Source organism: Myodes glareolus, chromosome X, assembly GCF_982192425.1.
Source record: "Myodes glareolus chromosome X, mMyoGla1.1, whole genome shotgun sequence".
Classification (NCBI taxonomy): domain Eukaryota; kingdom Metazoa; phylum Chordata; class Mammalia; order Rodentia; family Cricetidae; genus Myodes; species Myodes glareolus.
In genome coordinates, this window is record NC_142053.1 from 29615066 (window position 1) to 29630053 (window position 14988).

The following is a 14988-nucleotide window of genomic DNA, read 5'->3' on the forward strand; positions in this document are numbered from 1 at the left end:
TTTGTAGCATTTTATATTGTACTTTTGGTTTGTAAGCTCTTTCAGTTGATTGTTATGTGTGCTGAGGGTTTTCTCTTTTGTGGTCTTTTCTGGTCCAGTCTATTTGGTGTTCTGTATGCTTCTTGCACCTTTATAGGCATCTCCTTATTTAGGTTGGGAAATTTTTCTTCTATGATTTTATTGAGAATATTTTCTGAGCCTTTGACATGGGTTTCTTTTCCTTCCTCTATTCCTATTATTCTTAGATTTGGTCTTTTCATACTATTCCAGACTTCCAGGGTTTTCTTTTGTGCCAGAATTTTTTAAATATGCTTTTCATATTTTAAGTGCATTTTCATATTATTAAAAACAATCTCTTTCATTTGACATATCAATCTCAGTCCGTGTGCTTCAGCTATGTTGCAATACTCAGGGCCTGCTCAGTTAAGATTTTTCAGTTCTAGAGGAGATATATTTCGTTCTTGTTGTTACTGCATTTTAACACTGATGTCTAGGCTCCTGAGACTGTAATGCTAGGTCCTGGTATGTGGTCTTATTTTTCTTGAGTGGGTATTTTATTCCTTGATTTCTGTTGCCCTCTCTGGTTCTTAGGAGAATGTGGTGGATCTCTGTTTTCTTGTAGGAAATTTTTCTGCATTCCTGATTGATGTGGCCACTAGGGGCTCCAGGTAAAATGTCTGATATACATAAAAAAATAGGGTACATTGAGTAGGGTACAGTTGTATTACATCAGAAAGATACCTCTTTGTGTTTTGGCGGCTGTCAGTCAGGGAGAGGACAGTGTGGTCTATTGTAATGTACAAGAAGCACTCAATACACTGTTACCAGGAAAATGTAAGTGGAAGAGGAAGAAAGGGAACTGTGTTTAATCTAGTTTCAAAATGATGATGTATTTATTTCATGCATGTAAAGCTTCACAAAATACTCCAATGCTTAGGGCTAACAAAATGACAAGATGTGTAAATATGTTTGCTGTTAACCCTGAAAATAGCTGGTAAATCCGTGGGACACTCATGGAACCATTTCCTGGGCAGGCAATCATGGAATGTATATAGAATCTAGATATTTATTGCTTTTGTTGAACTATATATTTTTCTCCACTCCTCTTGCTTCCTCTCCCCTCCCTCTTTAACCTCTCCCATGATTCCCATGCTCCCAATCTACACAGGAGATCTTGTCTCTTTCTACTTCCCATGTAGATTAGATCCATGTATGTCTCTCTTAGTTAAGCATGGGCCTGAGTAAGTGAGTCAGCATGCAGTATTCTTTCATGGTTTTTGTTTTACATTTTTGCTTAGTTTTGTGCTCTGACTACTTTCCAAGATGGACTGTAACCTGCAAGTTGAAATAAACACCCCTCCAAAATAATGAAAAAATCGGATCATGTCTGAAACATGAACGGATAGATCTCAAAAGAAGAGGAAATAGCTAAGGAATGTCTTTAAAATGTTCATCATCCCTAACAATTAAGCAATTGCAAATCAAAACAACTTACCTCATCTTACCTCAGTCAGAAAGGCATAGATATTACTACAAAGGCAATTTCTTTAAAAAGGGTTTATTTGTGTGCTTACAGTGTCAGAGTTCAAGACCATCATGGCAGGGACTATGGCTGCAGGCAGGCAGACATGTTACTGTAGCAGTCTCTGAGAGCTTATACCTTGATCCATAAGCATGAAGCAAAATAGAGCTAACTAAAATGGTGTGGGTTTTTAAACCTCAGTAGTTGACCCCTGGGATACACTTCCAACAAGGCCACACCTTCTATTCCTTACCAAACAGTTCCACCAACTGGCAATCAAGCATCCAAATAAATGAGCCTATGGGGCCATTCTCATTCAAACACCATATATCTATATCTATATCTCATTTTGTCAGTGAGTGAACTCTTGTATACACCTACCTCTTAGGTCAGCTTGGTTAATAATGTTCTTTGGTTTGTCTGCTTCTTTGCAATCTTCTTAATAGATATTGTATTATTGAAGTAAGAATTGAAATTCCAAACTTCTATTCTAAAATTACATTCTTTTCAATTTTGTAAGATTGTTACATGTGACTTGGCATGGTGCTGTTCATTGCAATACATTTATGATTGCTACCTTAATATAGAAGTCAGGAATGACAAATCGATATTATTTTTTATTTTTTATGTCCTATCTTCATCATTTTTCACTTATTTATTTATTAAAAATTTCCACCTCTTCCCTGCCTCCCTTATCCCTCCCCTCCCCACCTCCCCCTCCCTCTCTAGTCCTAAGAGCAGTCAGGGTTCCCTGCCCTGTGGGAAGTCCAAGGTCCTCCCCCGTCTATCCAGGTCTATATATTTGAGCATCCAAACAAACCAGGCTCCCACAGAGTCAGTCCATGCAGTAGAATCAAAACCCAGTGTCATTGTCCTTGGCTTCCCAGTCAGCCTTCATTGTCAGCCACATTCAGAGTGTTCAGTTTGATCACATGCTCCATCACTCCCAGTCCAGCTGGCCTTGGTAAGCTCCCATTAGATCAGTCCCACCATCTCAGTGGGTGGACCCATCACTCGTGGCCCTGAATTCCTAGCCATAATTAAAGGACATTGAGCCTATAATTCGTGATCCTTGAGAAGCTAAATAAGAAGGTGAACCCAAAGAAAATCACATAGTTATCCTCCTGGATATTGGAAGTAGAGAAGATTGCCAGACAAAAGTTGGGTGCATGAGGGTGGGGGGTGGATGTAAGGGGAGATGGATAGAGGGAAGGGAGAAGGGGGGATTCGGGAGAGCTTAGGGGAATGTGATGGGTGGGATGGAGGATGGGTAGATATAGAAGCAGGGAAGTAAATATCTTAATTAAGGGAGCCATTTTAGGGTTTGCAAGAGACTTGAATATAGAGGGCTTCCCAGGTCCAAGGAGAGGTCTCCAGATTGTTCCTTGGGCAGCAGAGGAAAGGGTGCCTGAACTGGCCTTGTCCCATAGCCACACTGATGAATATCTTCCATATCACCATAGAACCTTCATCTGACGATGGATGGAGATAGAGACAGAGACCCACCCTGGAGCACTGGCCTGAGCTCCCAAGGTCCAAATGAGGAGCAGAAGGAGAGAGAACATGAACAAATTGATATTATAAAGTAATTGTTCTGAATCTGTGGGTCACAATTCCTTTGGGATCACATCCCAGATATCCTACATATCAGTTATTTATATTACAAATCATAACAGTAGGAGAATTATACTTATGGAATAGCAATAAAATAATTTTATGATTGGGGATCATGTCAACATGAGGAACTGTATTAAAGGATCACAGCATTAGGAAGATTGAGAACCTCTGTTACGAAGGATAAACTAATAAACTTGATTAGAAAATTCTCAGTTACACACAGTAACATTTAGGTAAAGGGGCACGGTCTCTAATAAAACTCAGGGCTGAAGATGACAGTGATTCGACCTGTTAGAACCATGGGAGCAAAAATTTTGTACATATAAAAACTGATTATGCTATCCAGGATTGGCAGTGCATACCTTTAATCTCTCTCAGCACTCAGGAGGCAGAGGCAGGAGGATCACTGTGAATTCGAGGCCAGCCTGGTCTACAGAGCAGGATCAGCTGCATAGAGAAACCCATCTCAAAAAAACAAAAAGAACAAAAAATGTTTCTGTTAAGAATTCTTCACCAGATTTCACTGATCCTGCATGCTGCAAGCCTGCCCCTTTGTCTGTGAGGTTCCTGGTCAGCACTTGGCCCTGATTCTGTATCAGAAGACCCATTGGAGTGGTGAGTATGTTCCCAACCAGCTGACAAATGCTCCGGACATAAAGCACAGACATCCTGCAACCTCCTAAACTATCTGGGTATTCAGCAGGGGCTGCTCTCCCCAGCTAATGCCTCCCACTTCCTATCCCAGCCCAGCGTACTCCCAGGCATGCCTTCCCTTCTTCAGGGACATAAGATCCCCCAACTCAGCCTGCTTTGGAGTTGAGGATCTGGGGAAAATGTAGGGATTGCAAGGGTGCAGGAGTTCCTTTGTTTCACTGAGCCTGCACTCTATGAGCCCGCTCTTTTATCTGCAAGGTTCCTGGCCAGCAAGTGGCCCTGATCCTGTACCAGAAGATCCATCAGAGAGGATCCTGGCCATCAAGTGGTCCTGATCCTGTACCAGAACATCCATCAGAGAGCATTTGAAGGAAGAAATGGGCAGGCACCAATGCAAGAATTCCTCCAACAATCTGAAATAGACACTATGAAAGTGATAGAGTCCCTTAAACAAGACGTGAAAAATTCCCTTAAAGAAATGGATGATAAGAATAACAAAAAGTTCGAAGAAATAAATAAGTCCCTAAAAGATACCCTACAAAACCAAGAAATAACAATCAAACAGATAATGGAAACAGTTCAAGATTAAAAACTGAAATGGAGACAATGAAGGAAACACAAACCGAGGACCGGCTGGATATGGAAAATCTGGGTAAACGAACGGGGACTACAGAGACAAGTATAATCAACAGTATTCAAGAGACAGTAGAAAGAATTTCAGATGTTGAAGACACTATAGAGACAATAAACGCACTGATCAAAGAAAACAAAAATCCAACAAAATAACATCACAAAACATCCAGGAAATCTGGGACACCATAAAACGACCAAACCTAAGAATAATAGGGGTTAAAGTAAGGCAACATAAAGGTGGAAAATACACAGAGAATCTTGATACTGTATGCTCTTATGTTCTCTTTGAATTGTTTGAATGCTGAGGAAGGAGCAACAGCTGCTAAAAGACTTTTGCTTATAAATGCTGCAGAACTAACACAAGATAGATATTTTGAAAATACATTGACTTCAAAACTGAAGTCAAAAGGGATGTTACTTTGGAGAAGAGATTTTGCTTTTATTTCTACAGAAAATGAGAGGCTGTGGATTCATTTGGAGTTAAGAAAAATCCAGTTTGACCAAGGAAGACCTCCTGAGAAATCTCCAGTAGGAACAGATGGCCCAGATGTCAGAGTTCTACATCCAGAACTGATTCAAGACTGCTGCCTGAAATGATTGAGACTCACAGGATACTACAGTCAGGACTTGATTATAACTCTAAATATTCTTTAGGTCCCCGTAAGATTATCAGTGCCCCCAACCAGCAGGAATTAGCCTGAAATACTATGCCCACATTCCCAACAAATGGACTATGGGTATTTTCCTTTGTTTAAAAAGAAAAAGAGGGAAATGATGCGGGAGAATTGTCTGTATTCTGTCAATCATATTTTAATAAAATGATAATTGGCCAGGCAGGAAGTATAGGTGGGTCAACCAGACAGGAAGTAGAGGCGGGGCGATGAGAACAGGAATATTCTGGAAAGCAGGAAGCTCCCTTTGCCATTCCTGCCCAGACCACTGAAGAGGCAACATGTGAGCTGCCACGCTGACAAAGGTACTGAGCCGTGTGGCTAACATAGATAATGATAATGGATTAATATAAGTAACAAGGACTAATAAGAAGCCTGACCTAATGGGCCAATCAGTTTATAACCTAATGTAGACTCTATGTTATTTTCTTTGGGAATTGCCAGCTGTGGGGTACCGGGTGGGACAGAAATTCAAACAAGCCGGGCCCTCATGTTACAGAACGATATTCCTATGAAGGTACAAGAGGCATACAGAACACCGAATAGACTGAATCAAAACAAAACAAAAGCATCCCATATAATTATCAAAACACAAAACATACAGAATAAAGAAAGAATATTAAGAGCTGCAAAGGAAAAACGGTCAAGTAACTTATAAAGGTAAACCTATCAGAATTATACCTGACTTCTCTATGGAAACCATGGAAGCCAGAAGGTCTTGGATACATGTGCTGCAGAAATTGAGAGACCATGGATGCAAGCCCAGACTACTATACCCAGCCAAGCTTTTGTTCACCATCAACAGAGAAATCAAGGTACTCCAGGATAAAAACAAGTTTAATAATACATAGCCACAAATCCAGCCTTACAGAAAGTAATAAAAGGAAAATCACAACCCAAGGATCTCAACAATGCCCACAATAACTCAGACATCTAACAACCCTTCACCAGCACAACTGAAAGAAGGGAAACACACAAACTCTACCACCAAAAAAAATAACCAGAGTTAACAACCATTGGTCAATAAAATCACTTTATATCAATGGACTCAATTCACCCATAAAAAAGCACAGGTTAAGAGATTGGAAGCGGCTTTAGTCAGCGAGATTCCTGGCCAGCAAGGGGCACTGATCCTGTAGCAGAAGATTCATCGGAGGGGTGAGTGTACTCCTGACATGCAGCAGAAGCCCGGAAAGGGAACACAGACATTCCCCAACACCCTTATCTCCCTGGTTATTATGAAGGGGCTGCTTCACCCTGCTAAGCCCTCTCTCCTCCTATCCCATCCCAGCTCTCATCCAGGAACCCCTTCCCTTCTTTCCTCCCTACTTCGCAGCCATAAAATCCCCCAGCTCAGCCTGTTTGGGTGCTGGGAAGGGGTGGTGAGTGCAACCGGGCAGGAGGAAGTTCCTTTGTTTTAATGGCCTGCCTGCAGCAAGGTAGACCTTTAGTCAGCGAGATTCCTGACCAGCAAGGGGCACTGATCCTGTAGCAGAAGTTCCATCAGAGGACAAATTCCCTGGCCAACAAGGAAACCTGACCCTGTACCAGAAGTTCTATTGGAGAGCATTTGAAGGAAGAGATGGACAGGCCAGAAGGCAAGAATTCCTCCAACAATCTGAAAAACAACATGAAAACACCAGATCCCAACTATCTTACAACAGAAGGACTTGAACACCATATTCTGGAAGAAGTGGAAAAGAGTGTCATTATGAAAGCAATAGAGTCCCTTAAACAGGATATGAATAACTCCCTTAAAGAAATGGAAGAGAAGTATAACAAAAAGTTTGAAGAAATCAGTAAATACGTAAATGACACTTTGGGAAACCAAGAAAAACAATCAAACAGGTAATGAAAACAGTTCAAGAATTGAAAACTGAAATGGAGGCAATGAAGAAGACATAAACCTAGGACAGGCTGGAAAATCTAGGTAAATGAACAGAGACTACAGAAACAAGCAAAACCAATTGAATACAAGAGATAGAAGAACGAATCTCAGATTCTGAAGACACCATAGAGAAAATAAATGCTCTGATCAAAGAAAACACCAAGTCCAACAAATTCTAATCACAAAGCATTCAAGAAATCTGAAACATATTAAAAAGAACAAATCTAAGAATAATAGGGGTAGAAAATAGGGGAGAATTGCAGATCAAAGGCCCAGAAAATATATTCAACAAAATTATAGAAGAAGACTTTCCCAACCAAAATAACGAAAATCCTATCAAGGTTCAAGAAGCATACAGAATATCGAATAGACTGGTTTAAAAAAAATCCCCTCGCCATAAAATAATCAAAACACAAAACATTCAGATTAAGGAAAGAATATTAAGAGCTGCAAAGGAAAAAGGTCAAGTAACTTATAAAGGTAAACCTATCAGACTTGCAACAGACTTCTCTATGGAAACCATGAAAGGCAGAAGGTCCTGGATAGAGGTACTGCAGACACTAAGAGACCATGGATGCAACCCCAGACTACTACACAAAGCCAAGCTATCGTTCACTATCAACGGAGAAAACAAAATATTCCAGGATAAAAACAAATTTATTGTTAACAGGAGTGTTCAATATTAGTTAAGCTTAACAATGGGCACATGGGTCACCAAATAGCCATTTGGCTCCTGAACGAAGGATGATGCCATTCTAGGAAGAATCTTCTTCTATGTCTCTAAGTATAGATGTCTTCAACTGGAGGTGTGTTTTCTACCGGACGAGTGTTTTCTTCTTCCTTTCTTTGGCTCTTTGGTTGGTAAACCACACCTAAAATCAGAGGGAGACAAGATTGTTTTAGCATTGGCTTCCACCCTCAGAGCCAAGAGAAAAAAGTCACTTTAAGGCATCTAACATGGAACTTCCTACTCAGCTCACAAAAGCAAGCCCTGGCTGTGTGTCAACCTCTGCAAATAGGGCCATGATTTTGTCTTTTTCCTGCACTATAAACACTTCAGTAGGGACTTCCACCCGTGGTAAACCTGACCAGCATTTTCTTTCATGTTATACAAAGATCTCCAGCATCAGGATGAAGAATACTATCTCTGCTTCAGTGAGACTTCCACAATCCTGCCCTGCACAATATTAATCTTTGTGTTTTAAGTGTTGTTCTTCCATACCTATCAGTCCTTACCTCCACTCAATCCTAATACAAATTTGATAATGTGTTTGACTAGACACAACACAGAATGCCAGAAAAATTAACATTAAGGGATGTCACTATGTATTACCATCGTCCCAAGATATGATCATTTTTTTCTTTATGCAGTGTAGTACTTTAACCTGATATTCCAGACACAAAACAGAAAGACGTAAATGCTACATCCACGGCTGTCTCGCCAGTGTAGCAGAAATGCTGACTGGATGGGCAAATATTGCCAGCAGGATTGGGATTTGTGCTTCAAGGAGCTGTGTGTTCCAGGCAGTCCCTTGGCAACCAGTTGTGGTGTAATGCTACCTGAGTCGCCATTAGTATTGACTCGACCTGGCTGTCCTTGGAGCCATATGTGTGTCTTTTCCCTTGTCTGTGTGTTCTTTGTGATCCTTACATATTGCTAACAGATCAGACTATTCCAGGCAGTTGTGGATATAAACAAGACTGCTGAGGACATTTTTGAATTCTGCTCCACTATTAATTAAAGCCTTAAAAAAGTAGCCAGTTCTGGGAATTGCCAGAATCATCATTAGGACAATTCCTTGATGATGTGGAATAAAAAGAGTTAATTTTAGCAGAAAAAAAACCTTAAAAGCCTTCTACAGGGAAACAGCATTAGGCATTTATGTACAACTTAACGGGAGGCCTATACAACCTTCTTTATGGCCAAAAAACCTAGGCAAATTATAGCATCTGACCCTGAGAATCGGGAAGGGAAAGGAGTTGAGATTAATGGTACAAAATGAGTCTCAGAAAGTTTTCCAGGAAGATAGTAGCCTTCTTCTTTCTCACCCAGACACACAAGGTCACTTAGCTGAGCCCAAGTCAGCCACCTGGTACAAGCTGATAAAGTTGGGCTAACTCAAGAACAATGGTCTCTCTAATAACAAGAAAAAAGAAGGGGTAACTTTACAAATGTAAGGAAGCAAAAGTCCTTGTACTCATGCCAAAGCATCTTTAAAGATTCTCTTTGTAAAACTGTTTTATGCCGTTCTTTTCTATTTTATGATCTGATGATGTATGCCTTTGCCAAGTCCTTTGTTTGTAATAATATATAATCCTGCACTGAAGTAAGTAAATCGCAACAGCATGTCTCAAAAACATTGAGAGTGTCTGTGTGTCACTTTTCCACGCCGTATCCTGATTTCTCCTGTGCCTTCGCCCTGATTCCCTTACGGTCTGAGTGGCTCCCTTGAGCTGGTCCGTAGCACATAAACAATCAAAGAGTTAGAGGGGCAAGGAGTATTTCAGTAGGAGGCCAAGTGTCTGGCCAGCTGAGGGTCATGAATTGCATCACAGTGAACAACATATGTTATGAAGGTTGTCCACCTAGAGAGGATGACCCTTTTATGTAGTGTTGTTTCAATTTATGCCAAAATAGAGTTAATACAGCTCAGTTTGTCAGGTGCTGTAATCTCAGCACTTGGGGGACTGGAGGCAAAAGAACCCGAGTTCTAGGACAGCAAGGGTTACATAGAGAAACCCTGTGCCAAAAATCAAACATTCAAAGAGGGAAAAATGAATTCCATTCATTTAAAAGTGCCTAGGTTAAGGCTAGCTAACCCTAAAGAAGGCCATAGATTGTCTGTCCAATTGCTGTGTTTGGATTCGCTGACCTTCAGTTTGTCTTCAGGCACGTTCAGAGCTCTCGCAAGTCCTTCCCTGTGTAAAGACAACCATGGATGTCTATCATTCTGCTTTACATGCAATACAATGTCATATATGAATTCTATGCCTTTTTATCACCATCCTCTACCCTCACAGTCGGTACTAACTTTCATTCTCAGAGGCAGTCTTACTTTTGATATGTCTTAATTTCCTGCAAAAGTTTCTAAATGATAGAGACAAATAATTTTAACAAACTTTCAAAAATTAAAAATAAATGTCAAAGTCTATGCTGAGCAAAGTATGCTAATTTAAAAACAGCACTTGGGGCCGGGCAGTGGTGGCACAGGCCTTTAATCCCAGCACTCAGGAGGCAGAGGCAGGCAGATGTCTGTGAGTTCCAGGCCTGCTGGTCTACAAGAACTAGTTCCAGGACAGGCTCCAAAAGCTAAAGAGAAACCCTGTCTCGAAAAAACCAAAAAAGGAAAGAAAGAAAGAAAGAAAGAAAGAAAGAAAGAAAGAAAGAAAGAAAGAAAGGAAAAAGAAAGAAAGAAACAAAACAAACGAAAAGAAGAGAAAAGAAAAGAAAAGGAAAGAAAAGAAAAGAAAAGAACAGAACAGAACAGAACAGAACAGTACAGAACAGAACAGAACAGAACAGAACAGAACAGAACAGAACAGAACAGAACAGAACAGAACAGAAAAGAAAAGAAAAGAAAAGAAAAGAGCACTGGGGAGGGGAAAGAGAACCCAAAAGGAGTTGATGATTATGTACACAGTCCCTGAAAAGATGAGGAGACTACTGGTGGGGAGGTCACCAAACACAGTATAAACCCCTAGCACTCGTGAACTTGATGCTAGTAAGTTGTTTGGGTCCACTAAACTCTGGTCTCCATATTTCACAGAAATTAAAATATGACTCGAAATGAGAGGTGTGGACTAGGGACACTTGCTTCACGCCAGCACTACATGTTGTTACTGAGCTCAGCCCCCACACAGGGCACCCTCCCGTACCCACCACCAAAGGAGAAGACCCCTGTGACTTGGAGATGGGCGATAGGGAATATAGGGCCTTGAAGCGCAAAAGGACACCTCAACATGAGCCAGAGGCCAGGGAGGGTGGGGAGCTCTTGGTCCAAGACACATACCTGGCAGCCAAATCTGAGTACTGGGATTTTTTAAAGACTTGTTCCATTTTCTGGATCTGGCGCCTTGTGAAATGGAAATGGTTTTGAGGACCCTGGTGCCTCTGAGGAATCCTTGCCACACCAGCCTCTGAGGTGTTCAGATCTTCTGGGTCAAGCTCCAAAGAACATTCCGGGTGGCCACTGCTTTCTCCCACGTTGGCATCACTTTCCTCAGAGTCCCTCTCGCTATCCTGGCCCTGGATGCTGTCATAGAGTCTGATATATGGGAGACATATGCAGCATCCACAAAGGCCACCAACTGCTTCCTTGGCTGCAGCTGAGGAGGAGGCCACAACCCCGTCCTCATACACTATTTCATCCCCATAATCTTGCGTAGTATTGAGTTGAAACTCATAATAAAGCTTCTTGGCCATGACTCCAACTGTGAGCCACAGGCAGACTGGGGTCCCGAAAATGAGTGACCTCGAGTTCTAGAATCTCGGCACTGCTACAGACAAAACAATGAGAGGACTGAGGAAAGGGTGACGTCAATGTGTCAATGCTCAGGTCCGAGCATGCTGCCCAGTTCTTCATGCTCGACGTCCAGGCGCTTGCTTGCATGCAGGAGCTGTTGAATTGTGCACCCTCCACTCACTGCTGCCTGACTGGCTGCGCTGGCCCTTCTGCCCACTTGCTGAGGTTGGTGCTGTCTGTTTCAGTGCACAAAGGATGGGTGTGGCCTAAACGAGGAGGACCTGAGGGAGACTGAACGGGGATGTGGAAACGTAGCATGGAGTTAAATCTTTCTCCTAGGCCATTCTTCCAGAATGAGCTTTAATGCTTGTATGCATGGTGCCCGTTCCTTCTAGCTTGTAAGGAGGAGTTAACAGGTGGATTGTGTGGAAGTGCTAGATATTTTGGAATGGAGTATGGGAGAAAGGCACACACTTGACTCCAGGATCCTCGAGTGAACATGTAAGAATTTCTGTGACCCCCACCCACCACCCAGGACTAGCAGCTCAGAGAATGGGTTTAGAACCAAGTGGACATGATCAGCTTTAGAGACCACTAGTTCAGGAAAAAAAAGCAAATCAAGACCACATTCTAGCACCTAGTATTACAATCTTCCCCACACCCAGGTGCCTAGACATCAGTGTATAAATGCAGTAACAACCAGAAGAAAATATGTCTCCTCTACAACTGAGAAATCTTAACTGAGCAGGCCCTGAGTATTGCTACATAACTGAAGCACATGAACTGAGATTGATGCGTCAAATGAAAGAGATTTTTTTAAAAAAATATGAAAAATGCTTTTAAAAAATATGAAAAGCACATTTAAAAAATTCTGACACAAAGAAATCCAGGAAATTTAGGATAGTATGAAAAGACCAAATCTAAGAATAATAAGAACAGAGGAAGGAGAAGAAATCCAGGTCAAAGACACAGAAAATATTCTCAACAAAATCATAGAGGAAAAAAATTCCCAACCTAAAGAAGGAGATGCCTATAAAGGTGCAAGAAGCATACAGAACACCAAATAGACTGGACCAGAAAAGATCACAAAAGAAAAATCCCTCAGCACACATAACAATCAAATGAAAGAGCTTACAAAAAAAAGCACAATATAAAATGCTACAAAGGGAAAAGACTAAGTAACATTTAAGAGCAAACCTATGAGAATTATACCCGACTTCTCACTGGAGATTCTAGAACCCGAAAGGGCATGGACAGATGTGCTACAAACTCTGAGAGACCACACATGCCAGACTACTATACTCAGCAAAATTATAAATTACAAAAGATAGAAAGATATTGAATGATGAAAACAAAATTAAGTTTGCTTATATATAATCTATGCCCATCCAAGGCCCTAGAAGGAAAAGTCCAACCACAAGGAATTAAAGTTACAGATTAAGAAATCAAAAAATTGTGATTTTTAGATTTTTTTAAAGATCCTTTTTAATAAAAAGTCATTATTAGTTGGTATGGCCATACTTATGGATGCCTACAGGGATCACTGGATCTCCTGAAGCTCAGCTTATAGATAGGTGGTTACCGAGGTGGATCCTGGGAACTGTACTCTGGTCCTCTTAAAGAAGAACAAAATCTTTTAACCATTTAGCCATCTCTCCAGTCCCCTCGCACAAATGCAAACTTTTTTTTCTTCCTTTTAATTGTAGAATCCTAGAGCACTGTGATATTAGGGAAGCTAGCAAGATTACTAAGGAAGTTGTAGTGCAAATATTTTTACTTATAAATGTGAACATCAACATCCATAAACACAAAAACATTGTCAAATACCTACATAGTTAGTAGCTAAGTAAATGAGGATTCCTTCTAATTGTTGAATTTATTTGTCATGTGTGTATGGAACTGGACCATGTTGTGCATGTCACAGCACCTGTTTAGATGTCAGAAGACAACTTGGAAAATCAGTTCTCTCTTTCCATCATGCAGATCCCACAGATCAGGTTCAGGTCATCTGGGGGTGTAAGAGATCCTTCTGTTTATGTGCTGCTTTCATTGGTTAATGAATAAAGAAAGTCCCTTGGCCTTTTGATAGGGCAGTGCTTAGGTAGGCATGAAAGACAGAACAGAATGCTGGGAGGAAGAAAGATGAGTGAAAAAGACGCCATGGATCTGCTGCCAGAGAAAAACGTCCTGGAACTTTACTTGTAAGTCATGACTTCGTGGTGTTACACAGATTAATAGAAATGGGTTAATTTAATATGTAAGAGTTAGCCAATAATGCCGGGTGGTGGAGGAACACGGCTTTAATCCCAGCACTCGGGAGCCAGAGGCAGGCAGATCCCTGTGAGTTCGTGGCGAGCCTGGACTACAAGAGCTAGTTCCAGGAAAGGCTCCAAAGCTACAGAGAAACCCTGTCTCGAAAAACCAAAAAAAAAAAAAAGTTAGTGAATAAGAAGTTAGACCTAATAGGCCAAGTAGTGATTTCTCTAATACAGTTTCTATGTTGTATTTTAGGACTAAGCTAGCTTGCCGGCTGGGAAGATTGAGCATGCCCTCTCTGAAAGCATCGGCGCTCCAACATTGTCAACTAAATCCATGTAAAACCTGAGAGGGCTTGAAAACGGAATTCTAGACTAAAAAAATATTGAGTTTAACACAACTTCTTTGTGTTTGCTGGCGGTGTGCCACAGCTCCTTTAATAGAGATTTTCCTGACCCAGCAGCAGCAACAGAAGAAGAGCCATGCCATTTTAAAACACGGCTTCCTAGTCCGTGTCACAAGCACAAACTCTGGCCATGGAGCATTTCAATGGCATTTGTGGACCCAGGTGTTTGTGTGCCCACGTGGTGTCTGGAGGAATGTCGCTGAGACTGTACCCACTGCTTAGCGTTCCCCGCCTGGGCAGGCAGCTGGATCAGATATACTAGGCTTGCACAGGCGGGAGAGCATGGCGGATTCCTGCTGCCCTACACAGAGATATTTCAAGGCCATGCAGTGCACTGCATGGCGGATTTAATTTTTACTCAGGAAAAAAGGGGTTTATGTGCTGCATGGTGCTACCCAGAGTCTAGGTGGTGAGGATGGCTCCCACCCAGCAGTCCTAGAGCTGAGGTGAACTATCTCCACCATATTTAAAGCCCGAGAGGGGTGGAGTCAGCACCCAGAGCCACTGAGACCAAGCTGCTTAGCATTTTAAGAAATGCTTCTGATCAGAAAAGAAGTACAGATACAGAAAAGTAGGACAGATTCAGACAAAAAAGTCCTCTAAATGTGTCACAGTGTTGGATAAATGTACATAGGCTTGGAAGAGAAAAACAATTGAATATAGAGAGTCATAAAATAACATTAATGCTTTTAAAAGGGGAGGGGTAAAGCCTTTAAAGAGACAGAGTACAGAGAGTCATAGATTCAATAGAGTAAAGGAAAATAAGCCATGTGAAAATGGAAAATTCACAGAGAGTCTGGATTATGTACAGTATTATGTTTTCTTTGAATTTTTTGACTGTGAAGGAGCTAAGTACAGAGAGACATTTCATTGTATGG

The 14988-nt window shown here is 41.3% G+C and overlaps 1 protein-coding gene across 1 annotated transcript; it reads right to left on the bottom strand.

Annotated features, from left to right (window-relative positions):
- Positions 1-7623: 7623 nt before the first annotated feature.
- LOC148117255 (uncharacterized) lies at positions 7624-11609 on the bottom strand. Its single transcript, XM_087903018.1, has 3 exons — positions 10996-11609; positions 9859-9904; positions 7624-7857 (listed from the first exon to the last, which is right to left on the bottom strand). Exons 1-3 carry the CDS (start codon positions 11406-11408, stop codon positions 7801-7803), a joined length of 516 nt encoding a protein of 171 aa, XP_087759144.1. The 5' UTR covers positions 11409-11609; the 3' UTR covers positions 7624-7800.
- Between the last annotated feature and the right edge of the window lie 3379 nt (positions 11610-14988).

Bases quoted from the DNA above. Each gene is read 5' to 3' on its own strand.
- LOC148117255 (XM_087903018.1), bottom strand. From the start codon at position 11,408: ATGGCCAAGAAGCTTTATTATGAGTTTCAACTCAATACTACGCAAGAT. The intron at 9,905-10,995 runs GTATGTGTCTTG...GTCTTTACACAG, and splicing joins TACTCAGATTTGGCTGCCAG to GGAAGGACTTGCGAGAGCTC. The intron at 7,858-9,858 runs GTCAGCGAATCC...CTCTGATTTTAG, and splicing joins TGCCTGAAGACAAACTGAAG to GTGTGGTTTACCAACCAAAG.